Source organism: Ischnura elegans, chromosome 11, assembly GCF_921293095.1.
Source record: "Ischnura elegans chromosome 11, ioIscEleg1.1, whole genome shotgun sequence".
Classification (NCBI taxonomy): Eukaryota; Metazoa; Arthropoda; class Insecta; order Odonata; family Coenagrionidae; genus Ischnura; species Ischnura elegans.
The window spans coordinates 51,535,224-51,561,333 of NC_060256.1; the positions used below are offsets into that span (position 1 = coordinate 51,535,224).

The following is a 26,110-nucleotide window of genomic DNA, read 5'->3' on the forward strand; positions in this document are numbered from 1 at the left end:
AATATAATGGGACTTGAGGAACTCCTAGGAGCTTGCACCGTGCACTACTTCCCATTTGACTGAAGGATGAAGAATTGTTCTAGGAAATAACCGCGGAGGAGCTGAAGTCGTACTGCGCGGATTCACTCACGAGTGCACTTCTGTCACCCAGTGATTCTACCCCACGGATCGTTTGGTTAGGTGAGGCTAGAGATCACCACAGACCAAGGATATGGTATTAATAAAACACACGGTTTCCCCGCTAAATGAGCAAACAAAAACTAAAAAATAAATCGACTTAAAAAATAATAAATTTACAGTAATGTAAATGTGATTAAAATATAAAAATTGACTAGATAAAGGCGCATGAGCGTCCGAAACAGTCTGAACTCCCTGATAACCATCAACAATACGACAAACAAAACACAATCGAAAAGTTCCTTCCGCATTTAAATAAACAATACAAATATCTTGGCACCACCAGGCATATGAGTGTGTGACAATCGTTACGCCCATGGAAATAGATAATAAATTGGTAAAGTATGCATTACTCCACAGAGCACTACTTCCCATTTGACTGCATGATGAAGTGTTGCTCGAGGAATTAACCGCGGGAGAGGCCCGGAGGCATACTTCAAGTTCTACCCCACGGTTGGTTTGCATAGCTGAGGGTAGAGCTCTCCCTAGACCAATGGCATGGTTTAAAATAAAACACGAGAATACGGTAATCGTTTAGCCCAAAAAAAGAAAATAAATTGAAAAAAATACTTCTTTTCACACTGCTTCCTCTATGTTTGCAATTTTTTCAAATTTTATGGGTACGTGCTTCCACCTAGCGTGTGATCGTTTCTGAGGCAAAAATTAGCATCATTTATGCTACTAAGTAAAGCATTTTGACTGAATTGAGATTTAAAAAATATTCATGATCATTTATATAAAATGAGTTTTTTCTTGATTAATGAAGACCAATATCTTGTCTGGGGTACATGACTTCCTAATAATATCATCAGTAAATTAGGTACAACAGTGTAACACTATTTCGTACCAAGGTCTTATATTACTACATCTACACAAATTTTAACTTCCACTTTCACCCCGGAGTTTTTCTCCTAGCTGACGAGGAGATACAGGGATGTTAGCTCACTACCGCGCGATCCATATCAATAAAGTTTTCGTAGGTGCAAAAAATAATTTGCCATTACTAACACATCACAGCTCTCCGAATATGGTCACTTACTTATAGAATTGCACACCGTGATCGATTTACAAAAAAATCCAATAATATATGAAGATGTACGTATCACGTACGAGGTGAGTTCAGAAATAACAGAAATTTAAGTTATTGAATAAATGTTTATTCATCTGGATTAACATCTTCCCCATTATATTTACATTTACACCTTCCCCATTAGATATTGTGCACTTGTTGCAACGCTTCCTTCAATCTTCGGGACACCTCTCAAACTCGATCTTTGGAATTGCTTTTAGCTCGGAAAGCGATTTCTTTTCATGCCATGCAAGCTTGTAAATGGCTTCCCTTTATTTTTTAAAGAAGAAACATGTCACACGAAGCCATATTTTGCGAAAATAGAGACTGGAGCATTGATAGAATGTTGTTTTGGCAAAGAATTCACGAACAAGCAATGAAGTCTGAACATAAACAATCGCCGAGCTCATAAACACACGTTTAACCTTAGAGACTGTCACAAACAAAGTAAACAATAAATACAACTGAACATTTTATCATACCGGGGGATTGTGTACCAAGATAATAATAAAAATTACGAGCGGATTCTCGCGAGAAATTTTAAATATTATTCCAGTTATTTTCTGAACACTCCTCGCGCAGTCCTTTAAAAAAACTTAGTGCCCCGTGCGCAGACATCGGACTATTTTGAAGAAGTACTGTAACATAAGTGTGTAGGCTAAAATTTCCATTTCTGCTACGGGCTTTACTACATTTAAGGTCTATTCTTGACTTAGTCCGAAGCGCATCGCATTCCCTCCAACGTTCCCCCAACAAAAGCACTTCCCTCGAATTCGCCGCAGTTCTGCGCTTTCTGCAGCCTCCCAAGTTTTCACCCAACTCTATTCAGGGATGGCAAATGAAACTAAACGAAAGTCAAATATAGTAAAATTTCAATAGTTTTGTTCCCGAGATCGAAATGTAGAAATTAAATTAAATGTATTTGAATTCGGGGAACAAGACTCAGTTTTGAAACGAAATCGGAGTCAAAACTATTTCGGGTCGAAACTAAACTAAACCTCTGGGACGAAACGAAACGCAGGTAATGTTTCGCACCGGAGAGACCACGTGCTTCACCTTCGAACGCTTTAGTTTCGACCCACACATCAATTACGAAATATTATGAAGTAGAGGTTCGGCCTACCATCACTAGATGCATGGGAAATTCATATTTTGACCACAAACAGGAAAGCAGTGAACTCAGAATCGTACGCAAGGTTCTGTCATGAAATGGGTAGAAACTATTCCCTCTTTTCCCCCTCCACGCAACTAAGAATGAGCAGTGGAGTTTCCATTAATTTAGTTTCGTTTCCGGAAGTAAAGTTTCGTCCCGGGTCGAAACTAAACTCCTTGGTGTATGATCTTAGGTTTTCCCGGCGTATTAGTTGCAGAAAAGTTTATCGGGTTTTCCACCGGTTGATGTCATCCATATCTCCCGACGTTTTGATCCGCGACTTGCTGATCTTCCTCAAGGGTTCAGAAGATCTCCTGAGGATGATGAGGATGAGCAAGTCGCGGATCAAAACGTCGGGAACCATGGACGACATCAACCGGTGGAAAACCCGAGAAACTTTCCTCCTAAACTCCCTGGTGGTTACAATTTCGTGCGGGAATGAAACTAAACCCAGTCCTCGTATTTTCGTTTCTCATCGGGTCTAAACAAAATATATTCGTTTCGTTTCACTTGCTATCCCTGATTGTATGTTATACTTGCCTTCCAGTCGGTCCAAGTTGAGCGTGGCGACGAGGAAGGGAGACTCGGAGCGAATCCATCCAACCTCTTCCAGCGCCGGCGGCCTCGACTCGGAGCTCAGGATGAGCTGGCGGCCAATAGGCGAGCCGCCTGAGCCCATGATTCCAGGCCAACCGCCGAAGCCATTGCCCTCGCTTCCGTCCGCATCCAGGTAGGCGAAGGACTCGAATCGGAGACCACTCGTCACGAAGACCTGGGAGGAAGAAGAAATATCAAACTGTAGACGTTGATAGTAAACAATAATTAGCACAAAGTTGGGTTTGACAAAAGCTTATCGTTCCGCTAACCATATCAGCTAGTTAATTACGTCAAAATGAAAAAGCTTTACAGCATACTGTATTCTATTATTTTTTATGTTCGCTGGTGAGCTTTCGTTAGAGCCCGGACACTCTCGGATGGGGAAGGGGTAGTACCAAGAGGAAGAGGAGAGACGATCTTAATGTTGCAAAATACACATAGCCGCCCTACTTTGTCACTGTTAACGTGTGAGCAGCCCTCTATAACTCCCTATCCCAGCCCATAGGGTTCCATGTTCCTTTTTTGACGACAATTCCTGCGTTCTCCACTTTGGTTTTAGGGTGAGTCATGGTTAGCCACTGGTATTTTGGGCACGGCGACGAGACAATACATCTACTCATTTGAAAAGTATTGAGGATAATCTTTTCACAGAAGCCCCATGATATGAGGCACCGTTGGTGAAAGACATGCTTAGAAACATTCAAGGAAAACGTGTGAGGTTTGGCAACATTGCTCCACGAGCAGATTCCAGAAGTTCAATCGACTGAGGTCTGACAGTGAGTGACTGAGGCCACGCCTGTTTGCTTATTGGCAAAGGGAAAGTAACATGTTGAGAAACTTTCCCTCCCCTTATCTCCACTTGCTTTAGCCACACCAGCTCACCCGCAAAGATATTTATTATAGTATTCTACCGATTAAGGTAGGTTTCCGCGGAGTACTAAAGAAGTGATCTGGGAGCCTCCCTTTCCTTCCAGCACTGCCTTCTTCAAGTCATTGTAAGGCCTACTCCCTTTCAATCTACCTAAAAATCCTATTCTTTTCCTTCCTCTCCCTCGTTTCCCTAACATTCTACCGTCCAACACCATTTTCAACATCCCCTCCCCGCTAAGTACTCCTCCCATCTATACCTTCTGTATCCTCCGTATCTCATCTAAAAGCTGCCTTTCATTGCCAACCATATCCAGCAATTCGTCGTTCCTTTTCATCTCCGTCCATTTCACCTCTTCCGACGCTCTCCATACCCAAATCTCGAATTCCTCCAATCTTCTCTCGCTCTCTTTCCTCAGTGTCCACGTTTCCGCACCGTAGAGAGCTACACTCCAGATCAAACTCTTCACTGACCTTTTCTTTAAATTCTTACATAACGATACTCTCAGAAGCTCTTTCCTGTTCATGATCGCCTCTTTTTCTAGTGCAATTTGCTTCCTTATATCCTTGCTACTGTGTCCGTTTCCTCTAATGCGCTGCCCAAATAGATAACTTGCTCTACCTGCCTTGCAAGTTTTTCCCCACCCACATTTATCTTGAGTCTCACATTCCTCGCTCGCGATGCTTTACAAAACCGCATTGCCTTAGTCTCCCTGTGATTAATCCGCAAATATAAAATGAGCGGAATAAAGACATGAAGGATACATGTCTTCATTTTTAAACTTCAATTCTAAGCGCTAGAAATGGTGTGTGGGAGAGGAAGCTTGTAAATGAGATATGGAGTAGACAGAAGATACGAATGGAATGAGCACTACGGGGAGAGGGGATGTTGAAAACAGTATTAGAGGGTAGAATGTTAGGTGAACGATGGAGAAGAAGGAATATAATAAGATTTTTTTTAATGGGATGAAAGGGAGTATGTTATGCGCCTAAGGGAGGGAGATTCTCAGAATTATTTTTAAATACTCTATGGAAACTAACCAAAATCTATAGAATACTAGGTATAATGATTATGATGGACTGGAAATAAAGAGAGGAGGCCCTCGAGATACGAATATGGAGAAGGTGAAGTGGAAGGAGAGAAGGAGGAGCGACGAAGTGTTGGAGATGGTGGTTGAGGAGAGGTAGTTTCCATATGAGATCCGGAGCAGGCAGAAGGTTAGGACGGAGCGAGTTTTGAACAGGAGAGGAATGTTGAAAACAGTTTGAGAGAGAACAATGTTGGATAGGTGTAACAAGGGAAGGAAAACAATAGGATTTTCAGGATGGAAGGGGTGGACCTAACTGTGAATTGGAGAAGGAACACAGAGTTAATCAACAAAAACGAAAACACAAGCCGATCATCAGGGGGCAGAATGTAGGAAAACAAGTGAGAGTTATGCTGCGTACTGCCGCATTCCGAAGGCTCTCACCGATTGATCATGATGTCATAATCCGCTAAAAGCTGAGCAGAGTGCAGCTGACCCATTACGACTCACGGTTTCGTCATGGTCAGCCTATCAGTTGATCCAGGTGGTCACAAATTATTCCATTCCAATATTGGACGCAAAATTAGATATTCGCTTTCTCTTCGCCATTCATTCCTCCCAACTTTTCTATTATTAGCTCTGAAGTTATTTCCTGCGTTTTTGCCTCATTAATTTTGATCGTGAAAGGAGCATGAAAAAGTACACACAAGTTGACATTGACTGCGCATCATTATGAAATTCCAAGAGAAACCTCTGCCGTACCACAGGTTCTAGGTATTTCCATTCATCCCAAACCAAATGGTGTCCACCTCAACGTTATTCAATAGCCAGCACAGGAAAAGCCAATTGACGTCAAGACATAGGGCCACCACGACCGGAAATTACAGGAATTATGGCGAACAATGCAAACTGAACCACAATGCAAACTGGATCGAATTGCGTCTAATTAAAGCCGTGGCTATTCCAGGAAACCATCGCATTCACCACTCCGAAATATAGGAAAACATCTGGAAGCCCAATGCGGTCGTACAATTCCCATTTTTTTTGTATTCATGAATCTCAATGAAATAAATTTACTAAAAATGCGTAATAAATAGCAAAAGGTATCGCAATCATCTCAAAATTTATATCAGAGAACAAAAGTGAAAAAAATAATTGCATCAACAATGCAGAAAAAACTTAAGTCACAAAACAAAAGCTAAAAAAAATTCATGATTTTTTAACTATTGCTAAAAAAGCCGTCATAGAATGCTTCCACCATCTTCATTTCTACATCGTCTTACACATCATACCATAACATATATGGTGCCTAAATATTCTGTAGCACCTATTCCAATCATGGTCGGCTTTTAAAGGTTTGATGTTTTTCAACAATTTGTCCGATTTTGGTGATATATACCCACAATCTACCTTCTTACAGCACAATAAATGAAAGAAGGTTTCCTGTTCTCAAAACTTTTAAGGATCCAAAGAAAATTAAAGAAATAGTTAGTAAATGTGGTAAAGAGTTTGGATGGGTTTATAAATGCATCGGTGGTTATTCGAAGGGGGCGGGGTTCGGAGCTGGTATTCGTAATGCCGAGAGGATCATGTGGCATGGGCCAGCCTCACTCTGCTCAGTGATCAGTGGATCATGACGTCATGACCATGCGATGTAAGCGTACCGAATGCGACAGCATGACTGACACTTGTTTACCCCCACAATACCCCTAGCCAAAAAACTCTAGAGGTGGCTCGCACTCGGATGGGAACCTCTGTCAGAAGAAAAAGGGAATAAACCTATGAAATAAATTCAAAAGCAGTGTCTTATCTAACGATGTTAGCCATATCTTACGAACGCCAATATACTTAAGAAGATCAGATCATAAAAATTAAATAAGACAGATAGACTCTAGAAAAGAAAGATTCAGAATGTCTTTTTTTCCGCGGTCAATAAGAGATTATAACGGCACTGTTAGAACTCACAGAGAGATTAGATGAATTGTAGTGTATCCTACTAACCTATGTAAAACTTAACGCATGTTTCTGAATTTTATTATCATTTCTAACAGCATGTGGAAGTATAATTTGTTAGCATGCCTGACGTTTTTTGGACCGTGTGGTGTGCATGTGGGAGTCCAATGGCATGCTGGTGATTGATCACCCCCTGCCAAACACCCTAGAGTTGGCTCGCAGGGTATCATGTACGAGGGACGTTTTTTTCAACCTCCAATGGGTCATGAACAGAAGACAAAGAGAATGATTAAATATTATTTCACTTCTAAATGTTGAGCACACCTGTGGGATCCTTTCGAGATAATCGGCTCGTCGATTGAGTTATTGGTCGTGCCTGTGGACAAATTTTATTATACCCTCTTCAGAAGATGTTGCCGCCAGTGACTTCAAATGAATTTTGCCTTAGTTCTGAAACTCAAAGCCTGTTTGAAAACCCTTCCCTCTTAGCCACTTCTTCACCTCAAGTGTTAAGATGGAAGTCACACGGCACTATGTCGACATTGCACGGCGGATGATCGAAAATGTCCCATTGAAATTGCTCAAGGAGCAGTTGGGCTGCATCAGCGCTGAGATGACGGTCGTTGTCATGGATCAGAACACCTCCTGAAGCCAGCATGTCTCCTCTTTTGTTTTGAATGGGAATGGGTGTAATGTTTCACACTGATTCACACTCTAGCCACAGTGCATTGAAAAATTCTCTTTTATCGGCATAAAGGTCGAGACATGTCAATGCTGAAGCCATTCGGTGAGTTTTCTGGCTGTCGCTCCGCAGTGCAAACTTGGCAGGAGAATCAATTAAGGCAGTGTATTAATGAGATTTCTACTAACCTTAAACTAAAAACTTAAGACCAGAAATGACTTGAGCGTGTGGTGCGGAGGATGCGCTGTTGCCCTATGCGTGCAGTACCCGCCTGTCGCCTGTATGGTGTTTTGGATGAGCTATCGATCGGAGGTCGAAAAAAAAGTACCTCGTACATGTATTATGTAGACGTAGATAAGTACCTGCGTCAGATAGGCGACGATGTCCGAGCCGGGGTAGTTGGAGGCGTCGATGACCCATCGGCATCGGAGGGGCACTGGGAAGGGTCCGGGGAATCCAGGGGTCTGTAGGACCCCTCTGCGCCCCCTCGCCACGCCTCCGCAAGTGGTCACCGCGACCGCCTCGGCCGGCTGGTCACTCTGCATGAGAGCCGGCGTCGGAGGATTGGACGGATACCACGAGGACGGCTGCGTCGCATCTGCCGCTGCTGCTGCGACGAAAAAAAGACACGCACATATATATTAATATAAATAAATACTTGTTTATATTCCTCAATGATTTAAAGACGCGTTTCATACCAATTTTACTATACGCTCTTTTGCACATCACCTTAGATGAAATCCCGTACGTGAAGGGTTTTAAAAACCTAGTACTGATAAGGAAATGGGGGAAACCGAATATTGGACTGGATTGAGGCGACGATAGGGTCTTCATACTAGTTTTACCATACGCTCTTTTGCACATCACCTTAGATGAAATCCCGTACGTGAAGGGTTTTAAAAACCTAGTACTGATAAGGAAATGGGGGAAACAGAATATTGGACTGGATTGAGGCGACGATAGGGTCTTGGATATGAACTGGAAAAAAAGATATGGGGGTTGTAGGGGTGGTGAATGACCAACAGACTTGATGAATAATAATTATTATAATAATTAAAAGGGATCACTCCATTTATAAATTACACTCTAGTTTTAAATGTGTTGCAGTAAGATTTAAAATTCAAAGAATAAAAGTCCAACTGTTATCAAAGTAATATATTTATCACAAAGTTAGTAGGCAATTCGTATCCATCGAGGAAAGCATTCGACGCCTAAAGTAAAGCGTTCAGAGCACCCACCAAAGGGTCTGCATAGAGGAGGGCCAATTCCATCCTATAGGAAATTGATTTCTGCCGCCACTTCGGTCGCATTTTGATTGGCTCTTAAAAATATCCGTGACGCGGTGATGAGTCCGATGCGATCCATTTATTCCAATATTTTGCAGCATAGTTTTTGCAAATGCGAGGAATAACATTGAAAAGTAATGAATTTCATAGATCACATCATCATGAATCTAAATTTTTGCTGATACCCTCAATTATACCTTATTTCCCCGGGAAAATCGGATCAATTTGTCCGTCAGCGACGCGAGTGGCGACTCTTGTAAACCCATTTAAATGCGCGGTTGGTGACAACACATTTTGGGACCGACTTGGGATCCTCTTTTGTAGTATTCGCGGTACTTTCATTGAATAGCGTCCCAAAACCATAAGCACAAGGTTATTTTGCCTGAAAGTGTTGGTATTGCGCTTTTGAGAGTTTCTAAGCACACGAAATATAAAGAATAGAATGTAGGACAACCGCTTCCACAGCGCTTTTTAACACCCACATCCTAGAAAAATGAATCTCACGGAGGGAATGGCCTATTGTCACAGTCAAACCTGACAGCCAACACCTTTTTCCACAACGTTGGGATTTCAGTGTTTTGAGCTCTCCAAGGACGTCGTAATTGCACTACCAACTTTCACTCGCCCACGAATACTCACGTCGAACGAGACAAAAATTACTTTCGCTCCCAGGAAGAGAGATATTATTTCCCAGAACGGTATCCACATTCCACTGTTCCAGAATAAAATCTAGCATAGTTGCCTTGGTGAATGGTGGCGTTTTCACGACATGGAGACGTGTACTAATAGCTACTAAACGGCGTACTTATTATTCAAAAATAATTTTAGCTTCGGTGGAGAGAGTGACGATTTTTTTTATGCCTCGACTATGGCCAACATTTAAAAACGCGTGCCACGGTTAAGCACTGTTCTTTTCATACCGTTTGTTGAAATTCACCATGGATAGGGTTTCGAAATCCTAGTAGGTACTGTAGCAATAAAATAACAATTCAAACGCATGAGAAGCATAGCCTAGCCATATCATCAACCCTAAAATCTTATGGGTACAATTGTAATTTTTTATTTTTGGAGATAATTGCAGATAATGCTTGGTGGGGTACACATTTTCAGACCTAAAATCCACGTTTTTGCTTGAAAATATTCCGCTTCGTTTACCGCATGCATTGCGTAAAATGTGGCTGCATGTTGTGGGTTGCCTACATCATAAAACATCTTTCTAAAAAAATAAAAAAATAATTTATAATAACAATAGGTCGTTTTCTTAATAGTTAAAAGAAATATAGCAGACGTATTGCATCTAAAGTATCGATTAAAGTCCAAAGGTATATTCCATTGCAAAAAATTAGTGCTCGCTCCAACCAAATTGAAATTATTTGCATTTTTAATATTTTCGTTGAAAATTTCAAACTTTTTAGGCAAAATGGTGGACAGAAGATATTGACCTATTTGAAAAAAGAAATCTTTTTTAACACCTATACGGGTAAGCAGCTTTTTCCGGGTATTATAATTCGCTAAAAAAAAGTGGTATAACGAGGCACCCTGGTATACAATATTGTTGTGGCAAAGGGAAACACAGATAAGTAAAATTATAAAGATATAGTGATTCACTTATATCTCTCTGTTAAAACAATATTGTGTACCCCAAAAATCTTTATCTCCTAAATTACAAAAAATCTCCATGGCTCCTAGGGCCCTCATATGACATCTTGAAGATTGATCGCAATTATCGTTTCGTCAAACCTTTTCGAGTATATTCTCTTTTAAATCCCCATAGCTTATTCAGGGCCGCGGCTTATCTATTTACATAAAAAGGTACAACATGATTTGATATATATGACAAGAATGAGAAAGGGCAAAGACGGAGATAGCCGTTTGAATGGTTAATAAAAACTACGAAAATGTGACGCTGAGAAGATGAGTGCATTGCTTTGTGAAAACAATGCTCAAATAATCGGATATTGTCTTCCACATTTTTAATAACTCTACATATGAAGTGAAAAATAAACGTAGCCAGCCATAATTTCACCACAGTAAACATTTGGCATACACTGACAATAGACTATAGGCAACAACTCCATTTATGAACTGCTGCATACTTTAACTAAAATACACCTTAGAGAACGCAAGTAAAATCCAAACTACAATGGACAACAGCAAATCACATGGAAATAATGCAGTTACAAATGGAAGTAAACAGGAAAATTATACATGAAATCAATCGAGAGACATACTACATTTCTAGAAAATTATGTAGCGCACGAAATTAAGTTGAACTCATTTCCGTCGCTAAATTATTGAACACAATTGGCTAAACACGTAAATAACATTTACCTCAGCATTCCTCATAGACTCAAATACACACAAGGCCTCAACAAAAGCCACAATGGAGTTTAAGTGAACGCAGCATTTTAACTGGAAGTCTGTCAATATGAAAATGATTGCAGAAACACTATCATAAAAAGCTTACTTTCAATTTTTTGTTTTTATTTCCTTCCTGTAATATTATATTTACCGACATTTTCATGTAGCATGTAATGCATTAATTTATACTATCAAGACTGCGTAAAATGCGTAGATAATAGCGGTTGTCTCATATTCACGGTCGAATTATTTCAATAAAAAAATGTATCCCCGCTCGACACGAAAAAACAATGGCAGAATTATCACGACCGATTGTAAGAGTCTCGAGGCAAAGCGGTGAGTAATACGCTGACTTACCTAATTGCATTCTGATGCAACATCATCACGATTATAATGAAAAAATAATTAAATTAATAAATATTATTATTTAAATATTGTATTGCAACAATGCGAGACTCTTACCGAAAATATTCTCTTCCGCGGCAGGTCTTGCGAAAATTTATTATTTGCACACGCTCGTGAAAAAGAGCAAGATAGAAATTCTCGTTCCTTTAATTCAGAACTAAAAGGATACTAACCGGAAGCATTCCATATCCACATGGTTTTTATGGGTGAAAAAGAAAATAGCATCACATGGATTGGTGCATTTCAGCCCAGTCTCTTTTTTTTCTCTTCTTGACAGATTTACGCGTGGTCGAACAGCACGACGAAGGGCCCTCCAACTAAACTCGGCATGAAGATGCGTATAATGTAAACGTGACCTGAATATTTTTCGACCATGAAAATATACACATATAAAACCTGTTTGTCATAAAATCACCCAAGTGTTTACTAAACCCATTACGGTAAGTGGTTGCAAATGCCAAAGATGAATCACATTACAGATGATAAAATATAACATTTCATGCAATAATCTATCCACATTCTAGTTCTTTCATTAGTTGTGAGAGCGCGGAGTTGGACGCTAAATTAATTTTAGAACTACTAACTTTTTAAGCAATTCAAGGATCTGCATGAAACAATTAACGTTGTTCGCAGTCACGCCTGGGAGTACAAATCTGTTTTACCACCAAGGATAAAATTCACCTTCATAAAGTAATTTTCCTTAACCAGAATTCGAACTTAGATATCCCGCTTACCTGCACGTATGATTCTATTTTTGCCCCCTAGCCATCTTCTTCATAAGTTGTATCTCACCCAGGTTTATACTGAACAAGGTGTTGATGTGTCAAGTCCACACCGTGTTCAGGAAATTGAGGCCATGCTAATCTCAGTAATGACGTATGTAACGAATTATGCCCCTCCATCGTCGTCACCTTTTAGCGTAAATAAACCAATATACCAAGTATAGTAACAATTTAAAACTTTTGATACGCAGTGATAACCCTAGTAACATGTCACAAAACTAGTGAAATTTTTACAATAATACAGTATGTACAACATGGATTTCTTGCATGTGGGCTAAAATTGTATTATATACAACGAAACAGAATAAAAAAACTAATTTGTTTTGATAAATGCATAACGTTGATAAAAAGTTGTTTATAACTTCTGATGGTGTTGGAACGCTATCGTAAAGGACCTGCGCATTGAGTATATTATGCATAATTTCATATGCGTTGAATTGGTTGTACATTCTATGTTACAGTCCATTTTAAAGTCACCACAGTTTTAAATTTATTTTTATCCACAAAATACCTTTCAATGTTTTCATAATGGAAATAAATATTTTTCGTCCTTATTTCTTCATTCCCGCATTAATAATTAGCCAGCATTTAGTCTAATAATTGCCTTATAGAAGAGCTAAATATTGTTATTATAAAACCAATTTTTATAGCATAGTATAATTATTCAGAAAAATAACTTCTAGAATTTTGAAATGATTTTCCATGCAACCTATGTATCCACATCCGAAAACGTCTATTCCTATTTTTCTCAAATTGAAACCAGCGTTCATATAAAACAATATTCGTTATTCTCCATCTTTAAACAAACGTAGGCACTTATCAGTTAGTGAATTTAACCGTCACAAATACTTTTAAATGAATCGGCCAGTCAAGTGGAGACAATTTTGTCTTTCAAAGAGGTACTACGGCTTTCCCGTTTTAATTACCTCATGAAATGCGTTTCTTTGTTGCTTTACTCAATTTTTAGCGAACATAATGTTATTGCCATTTTCTAAGGCTCAATGCAATGAGTTAAAATATATATCTCTTTACATTATCCTTTGAGTATGAAAAACGAGTGAGCTTCGCATGAAAAAATGTCAAAAACAGCTTGCCACTGAGGGAATTCATTAGAATTCGGGGACACAATGCCCATTCTCCCAAAGCAACGAATATTTGAACAGCATTACGCAGGATATGCACAACCACCGCCGCTTTCATTTCTATCGTTAAAATGAAAGCGCTTTGCTTACACGCGATCAAAAAAATGACGGGATAAGCTCACACTGCAGAGAAGAGAACTCGTGGAGAAAAAAGAAGGGTTTTTGCGAATGAAAAAGGCACTCGTTTAACTGGATATGGCAACGCAAGCAGTGTTTATAGCGCTGGTACGAGGAATACCATCGTATGCTCATTAGCAAGCCTTCCCACATAGCATACCCTTACCCTACGTCCCTACTCAAGCGGTCTATAAAGAAGAGGTTTTTTTAATTAAAAACAAATAGCTGCAGAGCAGTTTGAAAAAAAAACGAGATCATTAACTCGACTGCGACTCTTTTTTTTACGACGTCCTGTGGCTTTGGATGGAATGGTTTCTAGCGGAAGAAATGGCCACGTAGGCCGTTCCTTCGGTCACCATCGTGTTCCTAAGGGCCACTTGGGAATCCTTGGGGATCTTAAGAAGTAATGTTTCTCGAGGAGAAGGAATCCAAGCGAGGTCCTTTGCCACGACTCCGCAAGACATCCTCTTATCGATCGCTATCGTCGTCTCACCCCTACGATAACACTTCCTTCTTCAGCGTCCGAGTGTACCAATGCTTCGGATCACACGAATGGAATTAGCGGACTAAAGGAGTTCCCGCACCGAATTCAAACCCTATATATGGGATGTATGGGTGATATTAACTGGTAATATTACCACCAACTTTGGGCCATAAATCGCCAAATGTACATTAATTTAAAATTGGTGTACATATGTATATTTATTTGTCAGTGAAATAAGACATTGCAATGTTTCCACTTTCAACAACACTTCATAATGCTGTTTGTAACGACGAAACGCGTTGTGTCATAATAAAACTCAGTGGAAATATTGCAATGTCTTATTTTACTAATAGTAAGAACTTCCACCATATCGTGCCCAACAGCATACAATATATATTTATTTGATTTACACGGATTGATTCTTACTGTTGCGATTTTAATCATAAAACAGCGTTCGAAGATGCGATAATGATTTTGTGATAATTTAGCAAAACAGCGACCATATAACTATTTAAAGAATACACGATACCCTCAAAATTGGCACGATTAGATACAGTGTCTAACATAGGTACTAAAACGATAAAATCTAATGCACTAAAAAGACATAGACTGCCCGTGAATAAGCACAGGTTATTAATTATGAAAGAAACAGTTCAAAACTTGTCCAATAGTTAGTTAAAAAGCTGAATTAAAGAAATATAAATTCAGTCCAAAAAGTACTTGGTAGCATTTAATATATAAAACACTATGTCCCCAAAACCCGAAAAATAAATTCATCAATTTCAAAGGAATATTCATCAGCATAATTCTGGTAAAAAATTGGTGATAACATATCTAGAAAACATCGACCTTAAGTTCTATATAAACGGCTTGAATTTGGCTAGGGTTCATGTATTTCGCTAGTTTAATTACTGTGATTCAATGGGTAAGAACGAACGGTCGCATTGATAGGAAATACCTATAATGATTTGGAAATACCTACTTTGAAAACAGACTCGAATGAGAGTAAATGGGGGATCGGTTTGGTGTGGTTGCTAGAGTATTGGCTTCCCACCCGGAGGGCTCGGTTATAAATCCCGGCGGTGGCGTAGAATTTTCAGAGACTGTCCGGAGGACTACTTGAATGTTGTACGGAGGACATTTCAAGCGCAATACTCCGTCCGTCGGACGGGACGTTAAGCCGTGGTCCCCTTGGCGCCTTTCGTTAAGAGCAGGTTAATGCCGACGCCGGGTTTCTCTCCACCCTTCCTTACCAACCCCTTCCCTCATGGCGCAAATGACCTCAGCTGTCGGTCGCCTCCTCCAAACACCATACCATATGAGAGTAAATGGTATGCGGTGAATAGTAAAGAAAGATGGTATAAATCATTGAATTACATCAATATGCGTTAATTCCTATTGATACATTAAGAATCAGAGAGTAGCGTTCAAAGATGCTACAAGACACCTGAAAAATTAGCAATCTATGTTCTCAAAAATTACGCGAACCTTATGAATAGTTTATTTGCAAAGTTGTATGATGCGCACAAAATGTACAAGAACTAATAATGCACAAGAATTATTTTACAGGTCCGAAAAAGAAAACTGCTTCACGCGGAATGCCAAAGTGGTAGGTGCATTTTCATAGAGGTACTATTATGCAGGGTTGATAAAAATCATGATTTTTTTCAAAAAAATAATTTTTGTTGATTTTTTTTATTTAAATCGGATTTTATTGATTTAAATGAGATTTTTATGGTTCTCCATTCAAAAATTCAGTTATTTGCAAAACTAACTATTTGGGCAGCATATTGGAGAATGATCGTTTGCAGAAACAACAGTTGTATAATAGGCAACATACTCTAAACCTAATACAACATTTAGTCAATCAGGGGAGAGAACTATGGAAATGCCAATGGTATCAAATTAAAAATTACACCAGCATAATATAAAATTGCCTTTGGAAGTATCAAATGTGCTATATTATGCGGTTCTAAAGCATATGAAGGTTAGAAAAATTCTGTAATTGCAACTTTGTGTGGTGCCTACGCTTAGAAGTTAAATCAGAAAACAATTTTTTTCAACGGATACACTAGTATTCTAACCAAAGCCAAAAGCATTCCTACAGTATCATTTCTATTTCAGAGCCACCATTGTGCTGATAACTGTTGATTCATTGTATTAATTAAGAAATAAAAATCAAAATAATACACTTACAGCTTCCTTTTCCTGACTGTTTAAAAATCAAACATATAGATCACATTATGATTTAAATCACCTGATTTTTAAAAATAAAAATCAAGTGATTTAAATCGTGATTCAAATCATGATTTAAATCAAAGTGATTTAAATCAATCAACCCTGCTATTATGTCATGGTAATAATTTCTTCTTATTTCACGTATTTCCTCTTTCGATTTAATGAAACGAGCAAAGAAAATAACCGGAATGATCGCAATGAATATGATAGCCCTTACATCACGTGCGTCAGCCGCTACCTTTACAATCGCGAAAACCCGATGAGATCAGGTGCCAAAAAAGGCATCGCAAAGGAAACGCCGCATAGAGAAATATCGTACGGCGAAAGAGAGTGAAAAAAATCAGAAGAAGACAGCTGAAGTTCTTCATAATAAATGCTTTGGGAATGGATACCACGCCGCCAAGCAATCCAAACGATCAATGTTTGGGATGAATAAAACACGGCAAAGCCGAGACGTGCTGGTTTACTGGGAGGAGTTCGAAAGAAAATGTGGAATCGTCGGGAAGATGAAGGAGTTCCAGGAAATAATTATCCGTCAACTTTCATCAATATCAAATCCGAGAGTCGAAGGAAGTTCAATTTTCGTTTTGAAAACAATATGCTCCCTATTAGGTAAACGAATTTATGCGGGAGAAGTTGGGATAAAAAACTAAGAATTGTATTGCACATTCTGCTTAGGAAAGTCTGAATTCAACAGACGATGGATAAAAAAATTTACTTCCTTCGCTATGTAGCTTGATAATGCACTTCTAAAAGACACCATGTCCACCGCGGCAAAGCAAATGAAAAGGTAATTCATTCTTACTTGATGCGAATTAAAAAAAAATATTACTTCCACGGGCGTAGATACTAACAAATAAAATTATAGTACAGAAAAATACTATTTAGCAATTAATATGCTTCAAATTTAACATTATTCTAACTTTTAAAAGGAGTTGAAAGGAGACATGCTGGTTTATTGGGAAAAAATTCGAAAAAAAGTGGAATCATCGGAAAGATGAAGCAGTTTCAGACAATTATTTTCCTTCAGCTTCCATCAATATCAAATGCGAGAGTCGAAGGAACTTGAGTGTTTCCTTTTGAAAACAATTTCCTGCCCATTAGCTAAACGCATGGGTACGAGGAAAAGTTAAGAGTAAAAAACCTAGAATTGTATTCCACATTCTGCTTTGGAAATTCCTAAGAGAATAGATGGATGGAGATGACGGATGAAAAATTTTACTTCCTCCGCTTTTAAGCTTGATAATGCATTTCTAAAAGACATTCTCTACCGCGGAAGATAAAACGAAAAATTAATTTATTCCAGCTTAACGTGCATTTAAAAAAAATATTTCTTCCATATACTATCTCCATCGATGTTATTAGGAAAAATTATGCCACAGAAAAATCAAATTTATACCTTAATATAATTTATATTGAATATTATTCCCACTTTGTGATGCAACTCTAGCGTCATTTGTATTTAAATTACACGTCTTGAATTCAATGGACCCTAAATTAAAGATTGAAAAATTATGGTGACGAAGTTCCAACGTTGAACTTTACCTTAACTCATATACGATAGCTCTACAGCATTCGCCTTAATTGTCACATAAATTTGCAATAAACTTAAATTAGGATGAAATGTGATTACATTCTGTTAAGTCATATTAATCATCGGATATATAATGTATGTCAATCCTCAGATAAATTGATAGAAGATATTAATCATGGCAGTGGTCGTTTCAATTAAAATAAAATATTTATAAACACGATATAACTTAAATGCATAGGAAAAAAGTCATTGCTTTGGGACATCTGCATTAAATGTACCTATGATCTCTAAATACTATGAGCGCAGTTGTTTCATTATGTAAAAAAGTAATTAACATAATTGTTACCTGATTTTAATAACTTTTCCGTATATTATCCATTTCATTTGAAACTAATGCCTCATAATGTTCATTACCAATTAAATTATAAAGTTCAATCATTTTGACAATGAAAGGGTTTACTTCTACAGCAATAAATTACTGTCTTCTAATTAAATTTGAAAAGGGATTGTAAGGTATGAATGATATCCTAGTATCAGCACTTGTCATACTCGAGTCATACTTCAAAAGCTAAAAAAAAAAACGTTGGACTATCATTAAAAATTCGCTGTTTCGATTGGGACATTGCCATGGAGGGCACTGTTGGGGGGACGATTCTCATCTGTTTGCTAGAATGACGAAAAGAAAGGAAGATGAGAGGAACCACCATATCCCTCCGAATAGAGTAACGCCGAGGAAAATAGGCCCGCTCCATTTTTTTCCAAAAGGAATCACAGCACTGAGCTCGCACTAAACGAACGCTTGAGAACTTTTTTTATCTTTTGACCATTCTTCCTTTTGGCCCTCCTAGCAGAGTTAATTGCGAGCAATTTAATTGAGCGGGCTGGATTAAGAGACGCGCCCTAAGCGTCATGGATGGGAATTACATCAAAGTGATCAGCTGGGAAAGTGATGACTGAATTCCACCGGCAGGCACAAAGGTATTGGGGCACGAAGATATATATCAAGGGCAGTGATGTCATTCGATGATAGGACATATTAGGAGGGTGAGTGCTCAAATGAGTACCTACCTACGTACTAGGATGAGTGAAGTGGGATAGTTCAATAATTACCTTTCATTCTCGATTGCATCTATATTGAAATAACTACTTGCAATTTTCCACGATGACGACATTTATTACGACCTAGGTTACAATGTGACTACATCACCTTTAAGGTCACCTTATGCTTCAATTATACATAATTATCTTCAATGTCACTTGAAGATGTTGAAGTAACATGGAAACCTAAGTCGTAATAAATTAAATAATCGTGGAAAATTGCAAGTATTAATTTCAAAATGGAAAACTACCACTCCATCACGATTGAATCGTATGATTTTACTCGATTGAATCAATGTATGAGGTGTATTACGCCGCATTTTCCGTTTTCTAATACTTTTCCTACGTCTTGTACTTAGCGCAACGGAAAAAAGCCACCCTTAACTTTTTTGCACGCAAGTTAATGACGTCAGAACCACATTCAGAGCGGGTCAACCGATTTCAATCCACCTTCGATGCGCCTTTATTCTAACATCTGAAGTTTTCGAAACAGAAAATTATAGACGGAGGTATCGCATTGCCCACAGCTTATTAATGGAGTGCGACACCTGTTTCGATTGCTTTACAATAATCCTCAGGTACTATAGAAACTGAAAAAAAAATTCAATTGAATCATTTTCATTAGTTATGTTCCACGACTTCTCTCCTAAGAAAGTTTACTATTTTCGGAACAGCTTTATTTCCTTTAAATTAAATTTTATATTCTGCCAAAAATAAAAGTATAAACACAGGAAACTCGACATTTAGCTCGAGTACATAATAAATTCCTTGTTAACCAATCATAACCCAATGTTGCTTCTAAGTAACATCAAAAATGTATTCATTTCCAGCCCTATTCCAGAAAGATTTAAGCTACATGTTCCTTCGTGCTGCTGAATATAATGACAAAATATGTAGCTCACAACAATTATTATTGAATGTAAAATTATTATATTTTTAAAATTTCATAATGTGAATATGTGAATAATATCAATATAAGTAATATACAAATGTGACAATGAGAAGTCTTGAAAAATAATATCCCCTAGAAACAGAACTGGGTTAGAATGGGTCAATTACACGTAAGTAGCTGGTTGAAGTAATAAATATCCAGATTTCTATGAATTTTAGGATTTATCGGAGGTAGTTTTCGTTAGTTATGGATTCTTAGATATTTTATCACATCCAAATACCTATATCCACATATTCAGGTGTTAGCATAGATCATAGTAGGAGCTGTATAGCTCGGACGAGGCGAGCGAAGGTAGGGGGCATCAGTGGCGCAGCGAGGGGGGGTTTTGGGGGATAAGCCCCCCCCCCCAGAGCTCAGAGAAATTTTTAAGTTTAATCCATTTCACATAGTTGGAGTGATATTACTAATTTAATAGTGTAAGGATGAATCAAATATCCCTAAGATAACCGTAAAGCTCACTATTTTGAACCATTTATCTTAAAATTCCGCAATTTATTAATCTCGCACCTACCGCTTATCCTGGTGGGTATTCCATACCCCCACACACCCCGGTGTTAGTTGCACCTAAACACCCCCCAGCCTTAATTCCTAGGTGCGCCCCTGGGGGGCATCACTCCACTTCCCTCAGAAGATTCAGCCGCTCATCCAAGGCATGATTGACGTTCCTACCGTAAGGTCTTCCAATCGAACATCTTGGCGTGGAAACCAATCGGAGGAGGGGGACATCAATCTGAGTGGACAAAGTGGAGAGCTAGGGTCGTGACTCGCACCTAAACCTCCTGGATTGAGAAGCAGCACGGAGAACGCGACCGTGTAAACTGAGACGAGCTCTGATTAGAAACTCGAGGAGCGAGATTGATCAAGTAGATGGTTCGGAGCGATTAATACATCCAAGTGATTCTTAAATACACTTAGGAAAGTTACTTCCTCTGCCATGGACTGTGTTATTATTCCAAGCACAATATCCACCATTAAAAAGGTTATATTTTAGCATTCTAGTAATATTTTTATTTATTACAATTGCCCCCGAAAACAGCGCAATGAGGCCTTCACATCGGGAGTATAAACAATCAACAGCAGACGATCACAGAACAGACGATTTGAACCCGTGCCATCTAGATGGAAAGACACCACTCTAGCCACCATAAAAACCCTAACTAACATAAATTCATTGTTGGTTTTTTGCATATATTTTGGAAAGCAACTATAAAGAAAACTGGAGTGCTCAGGGAGTACGTGCCCAACCTAGGCCTAGTGATATCCTAAAAATAACTAACGAACTATAGTGATTGATGAAAAGATAGTTATAAGAGTTATTTTTGGTATTTCATACTTCCACACCAATCTAAAAACTTAAGTAATTGCGAGAACTGTTTGAAATATTTATTTAAAAATCTAAGAAAATGCATGAATATCCACTCATTGAGAATAAGAGTAATAAGATCGAGCAAGCACCAAAATCAATGCTAGATTAGGCAATATTGAAGCCTTTATCATACATTCATCTTCCATTGAATGGAAAAGGCAATCTCATGGTGAGAATAATTTAGTAATTCGTTACAATAATATATAAATATAAAATTACGATAGAATGGCTTTTTTCCATTATTAGGGTTCAATACTGCTTACTTTATAACTTTATAATTGTTATGTCCATGTTTTCGAAATCAACATATGAAAACGAAAACACTAAAAATGAAATTTTCACCTCAATTACATCACTACTTCAGTGAAAAAGCTTAAAAAATTATTTTGGCCAAGACAACTCACAAGAAGACCGAGCAAAACTCATTCAGGGTTCAGGGAACGAAATTCTCAAGAAAAACGCTACGGTGGGTAATTGTCTAGTCCGCTAATTAAATTACACATTCCGTTGGCAAGAAAATATCAAGAGCAAGTAATGAGAAACAAACATCCAGGATCCGGTAGTTCAGAACTTCTGCACAGCGTAGCTTGGCTGCAATGCGAACCATAAAATAGGCGCACGCACAACGATTCAACTCTAATAACTTAAGCGTTACAAAGCTTACTTTGAAAAAGTTAAAAAAAATCTAAAATAAAATATACTATTCCTTCTGATATTATTTTTCAATCAAGTTCGTTTTTTTCATTAAAAATAAAATGAGACGATTAGTAAAACAACGTCCAAATTATGAAATTGAAAAAATAAAGACATTCATTACGGAAATAGTGAATAAAAATGAAAATCTGAATTTGAATGTTTCCCTATACAAACACTAACGCATAGTCCTCGTGGAGAAATTTAAAATTTTGTGGTCGCTAATTTTATAGCCATCATCAAAATTATGATTACACAGACAAATCTAATGGCTACAACGCATGTTGAAATAACATTCGTCCGTCGAAATGAAAGAAAAAGGACTACTTTATCCATTCAACGTTAAAATATTGAAGGCAAACAAAATATCCTCATCATCTATTCTGCTTGCAAAATTAAATCCGTTACCATAGAGATGTAAATAAATGCATAAAAATGCGTATAATTAGAAGGCCAAAAATAATAATTGAAATAAACATAATCACGTTTCACATGATCGTTTGAAACATGTTGCACAACAGCTGACTGCACTGTTCTCAACATGTGTAGGGTCGATAAAAAAATAAAGCAAACAAAAAACGGATAAAAAAGGGAGTGTTGGAAGGAAGTTCCCATCACAATTAAGGCTGAAATTGACAATGCGTTAATATCAGAAATTTTCAAGATATCTTCGTTAGCTAAACATTTATCACAAAGATCATACATATTTTTTAAATCAATCAATCCATCGATTAAAAATCAATCTGACATTTTCAGCTGACAGATCGTTTTTCTAATGAATATACAGACATGAAAAATGAATACAATAAAAATAACATTTTGAAAAGACCTTCTGGTTGTGATGTTTTAACAATTAAACTTTCACTTCATAAAGATAGGCAAAATAGTGCGAAATAGTGCGGGTGACTCCGTAAAAAGTTATCACCGTGGATAGTCCCGGTATACTTTAATATAGGCAAAATATTAATACTAATTTAAAATCAGAACGGTTTTTTAAGTAAATACCGTCGGATACTCTTTATAAGCAAATTTAATATTTTAACTTCATTAAATGCATAAAACTTATCAATATTATGATCTATGGACTAAATTTATAGCGTCAGACTGTGAAGAGTCAGAATTACTGTCAGACCAAAAAATACAGAGGCAGTCATGAATTTAGGGCATTTACTATTAGTTATTAGTGCCCGAGTATTTTATATTGCCTACGAACACTGCAAGAAACACGCATTGCTTTTATTTAATCATTATTTCGGTTATAGACCGCATTTGAACCAATATCATGACCGACTGAGTCGTATTTGTTATTAACTGAGTGTTTTGAATTGCTTGTGAACATCACAATAAATAAATATGGATTCCCTTTCATAATAATTTCGATTCTAGACGGTATGTAGGCTAATATCACGAGGGACGGAAGCGTAGGTAACTCCTGCAGCAAATTTTACCTCTATCACAAGATCTGCGACGCTCCAAATCATTAACCTGAACGAGGTTACGCTTCAATTAAGCGCAACGAGATACGACATTTGATGCACCTATCTGTTGAGCCCGTGGAGCGTGGTGCATACAGCAGCCGAAAACTTTGCAAGTGCGACGCACCCCAGAGCCCTCTTGCGGGCGAATCCTTCCCTCACACGGTCCCCTGAGCAGTAATTAAGTACGACAAAACCCTAATTTGATTTACGACACGACCCTTTTGCCATCTTCCGTGAAACTGCCGTTCCGACTAGAAAGAGAAATGTGAAGAGCCGATAAAACGAGACCTACTAGAGAACGAGACGCTAGTAATGCCTATTATTCATCGAGAGGAAATATTTTGCGATTCGAACGAACGAATTAAGGGTCTCGGCTACGGCCTTAATTGGATAAAATAGGTCTGATTAGCATGCACATGCAATATAGACACGTGTTTCCAAAAAAAATACTATCGTACGTTGAAATTTCTATGAACGGGATGACCTATTCATCATGTTCAGGATCAAATGTAACTACTAAGTTTGAGTTCCATTCCTCATAAATTTTTGACTAAGAGCCTCACTTATTAAAAATCATAGAGGTCAAGGTTGCGTTATTAATGTGTTGTTACAATTCACACAAGAAATTGTCACTAACCAAGGAGTTAGACAGGGTTGCAGCCTATCCCTCACCTAGTATAATTTATAAATAGATGACGTTCTGAGAATATGGAAAGAGAACAATGTATCACCAAGCATAGAACCATCTCAATACATGTTTCAATGCTGTTCGCTGACGATCAGGTTAAAATACAAGATAATGAGGACAAACTACAGATGGCAGTACACACACTAAACCAGTTGAACAAACTATACAACCTGAGAATTTCAAAAACCAAAACGAAGTCTTTGGCATTTTTTGGAACAAATATTGTTATTGATGAACAAGTCCTGGAGCAAGTGCAGACTTCCAGTGGGTACTTAGGATGCAATATAACATATGACGAGGACCAAGATTTTACAAATAAAGTTAATACTTTCCATAGAATATGTAACACAATTAGAAGATCTCTATAAAACAATAGGAGAAAAGAAACACAAATAAATTTTATTATGTGATGGCAGTCCCTACTGTACTCTACGGATCGGAATGTTGGGTACCAACAAAGAATAAATTAAGGCAGATAGAATCATCGGAAATGAAATTTTTAAGATCAGTGAAAGGCTGCACAAGGTTGGATAAATTAAGAAGCACTCAAATGAGAGATGAACTGGGGGCCCAGGCCGTCACTGATAAACTACAAGACTACAAACATAGATGAAAGGACATATACTTCGTATGCCAAATGAAAATTTTGATGTATTTCTTTATCATTACTTCTTACAATCTAGGTCTCAACCCAAACACGTCCATTACGACTACGTTGTCTATTTCTTAAATTTAAGTGATAACAAGATGACAGCACTCAGGGTGGTTGTAGAAGTAAATAACTCTTTGTTATCCAGTTTAATTTTATTTGTTTCTTAAACAATGAAATGTAATTATGTTACACAGTGAAAAAATACATTAGTTGAAATAGATCTTGCACGCAGTGTAATGCAAATCCAAAATTGCCTACAAAACATTCAGTCTTCAAATATTTTATTATAGGTGTACCATCATATTTTATAAAACATCTTTTACATTATATGTTAAAGAGTAATACCGTTAACAGTGTTACAGAATAATGATAGGATAGAGGAGTGGAGGTGGACGTGGAGGATAAGAAAGTAGGAAGTTCTTTCAGATAAGTATTGTACGTAGCGAAGTACAAGGCCAAATCTTCTATAAATGATTCACTCTTCACATCTTTTATAATAGATGTACCATGATATTTTATAAAAGATCTTTTTAAAAATATTTTACGATGCATCACAAGCCAAGAGAAAAATGATAAAAGAGATGAAGAAGTAGTGTATGAATGCAGTGTATACTAAGCGGAGAGGGAATGCTTTAATACTTTAATAGATGGATGAATGTCGGGTAACTGAAGAAAGAGAAAAAGAGAACGGATTTCATCGCTAGAATGAAGATTAATAGGCCGTACACTGGACTAAAGAACGAAATCCAGTGAGTAATGAGGAATAAGTACGGCTAATTGGCTAAATTTCCAAGCAAACTTATACAACCGCCAGACTGCCTACCTAAAATAACAAATATTTACTGCAACGCTCGAATGACAAATGATTAGAAATTAGGGAAATCCATGTGAGGAAAAACTATACTGAATAATGTAGACTATATAATGATATATAATGATACTAAATAATGTAGACACGCAATTACAATTATTCTTCGAGGGGATGAATATTACAAATACAAATAAGAGGTCTCATCTATGAACTTGGACCTCATCAGGTCGCATGATCCAATACACGTGCTCTACCAAAAAGAGCAGTAATCCTAACACACTTTAAGATTGAAATTGAATACTCAGTAAGACTGGATATACAGGTATTTCCATTTTTCGGGTGAAATAAAGTGTGTGACCACTGGAGTAATTTCGTTCGAGGGGGTTCCACAACCATGGGAGAAAATGTTTCAAAAACAGGGTACTCAGTAGAGGGTTTTTAACTAATTTTAACACTTTTCTTAATTGAAAAAACTTCACTTCTCAAAGTAATCTTTT

General features: G+C 37.7%; 2 protein-coding genes across 2 annotated transcripts in view; both read right to left on the reverse strand.

Annotated features, from left to right (window-relative positions):
• LOC124167632 overlaps positions 1 to 642 on the reverse strand; it is a 481,758-nt gene extending 481,116 nt beyond the window's left edge. Inside the window, exon 1 of the mRNA XM_046545612.1 lies at positions 531 to 642. Coding sequence (XP_046401568.1) covers positions 531 to 642 — 112 coding nt within the window. The remainder of the gene's footprint in view (positions 1 to 530) is intronic.
• Positions 643 to 2,693: 2,051 nt separating this feature from the next.
• Positions 2,694 to 26,110, reverse strand: part of LOC124167633 — a 795,973-nt gene continuing 772,556 nt past the window's right edge. Inside the window, exons 5-7 of the mRNA XM_046545613.1 lie at positions 7,889 to 8,133; positions 2,940 to 3,171; positions 2,694 to 2,713 (exon numbers count right to left, since the gene is read on the reverse strand). Of these exons, the coding sequence (XP_046401569.1) occupies positions 2,694 to 2,713; positions 2,940 to 3,171; positions 7,889 to 8,133 (497 nt within the window). The remainder of the gene's footprint in view (positions 2,714 to 2,939; positions 3,172 to 7,888; positions 8,134 to 26,110) is intronic.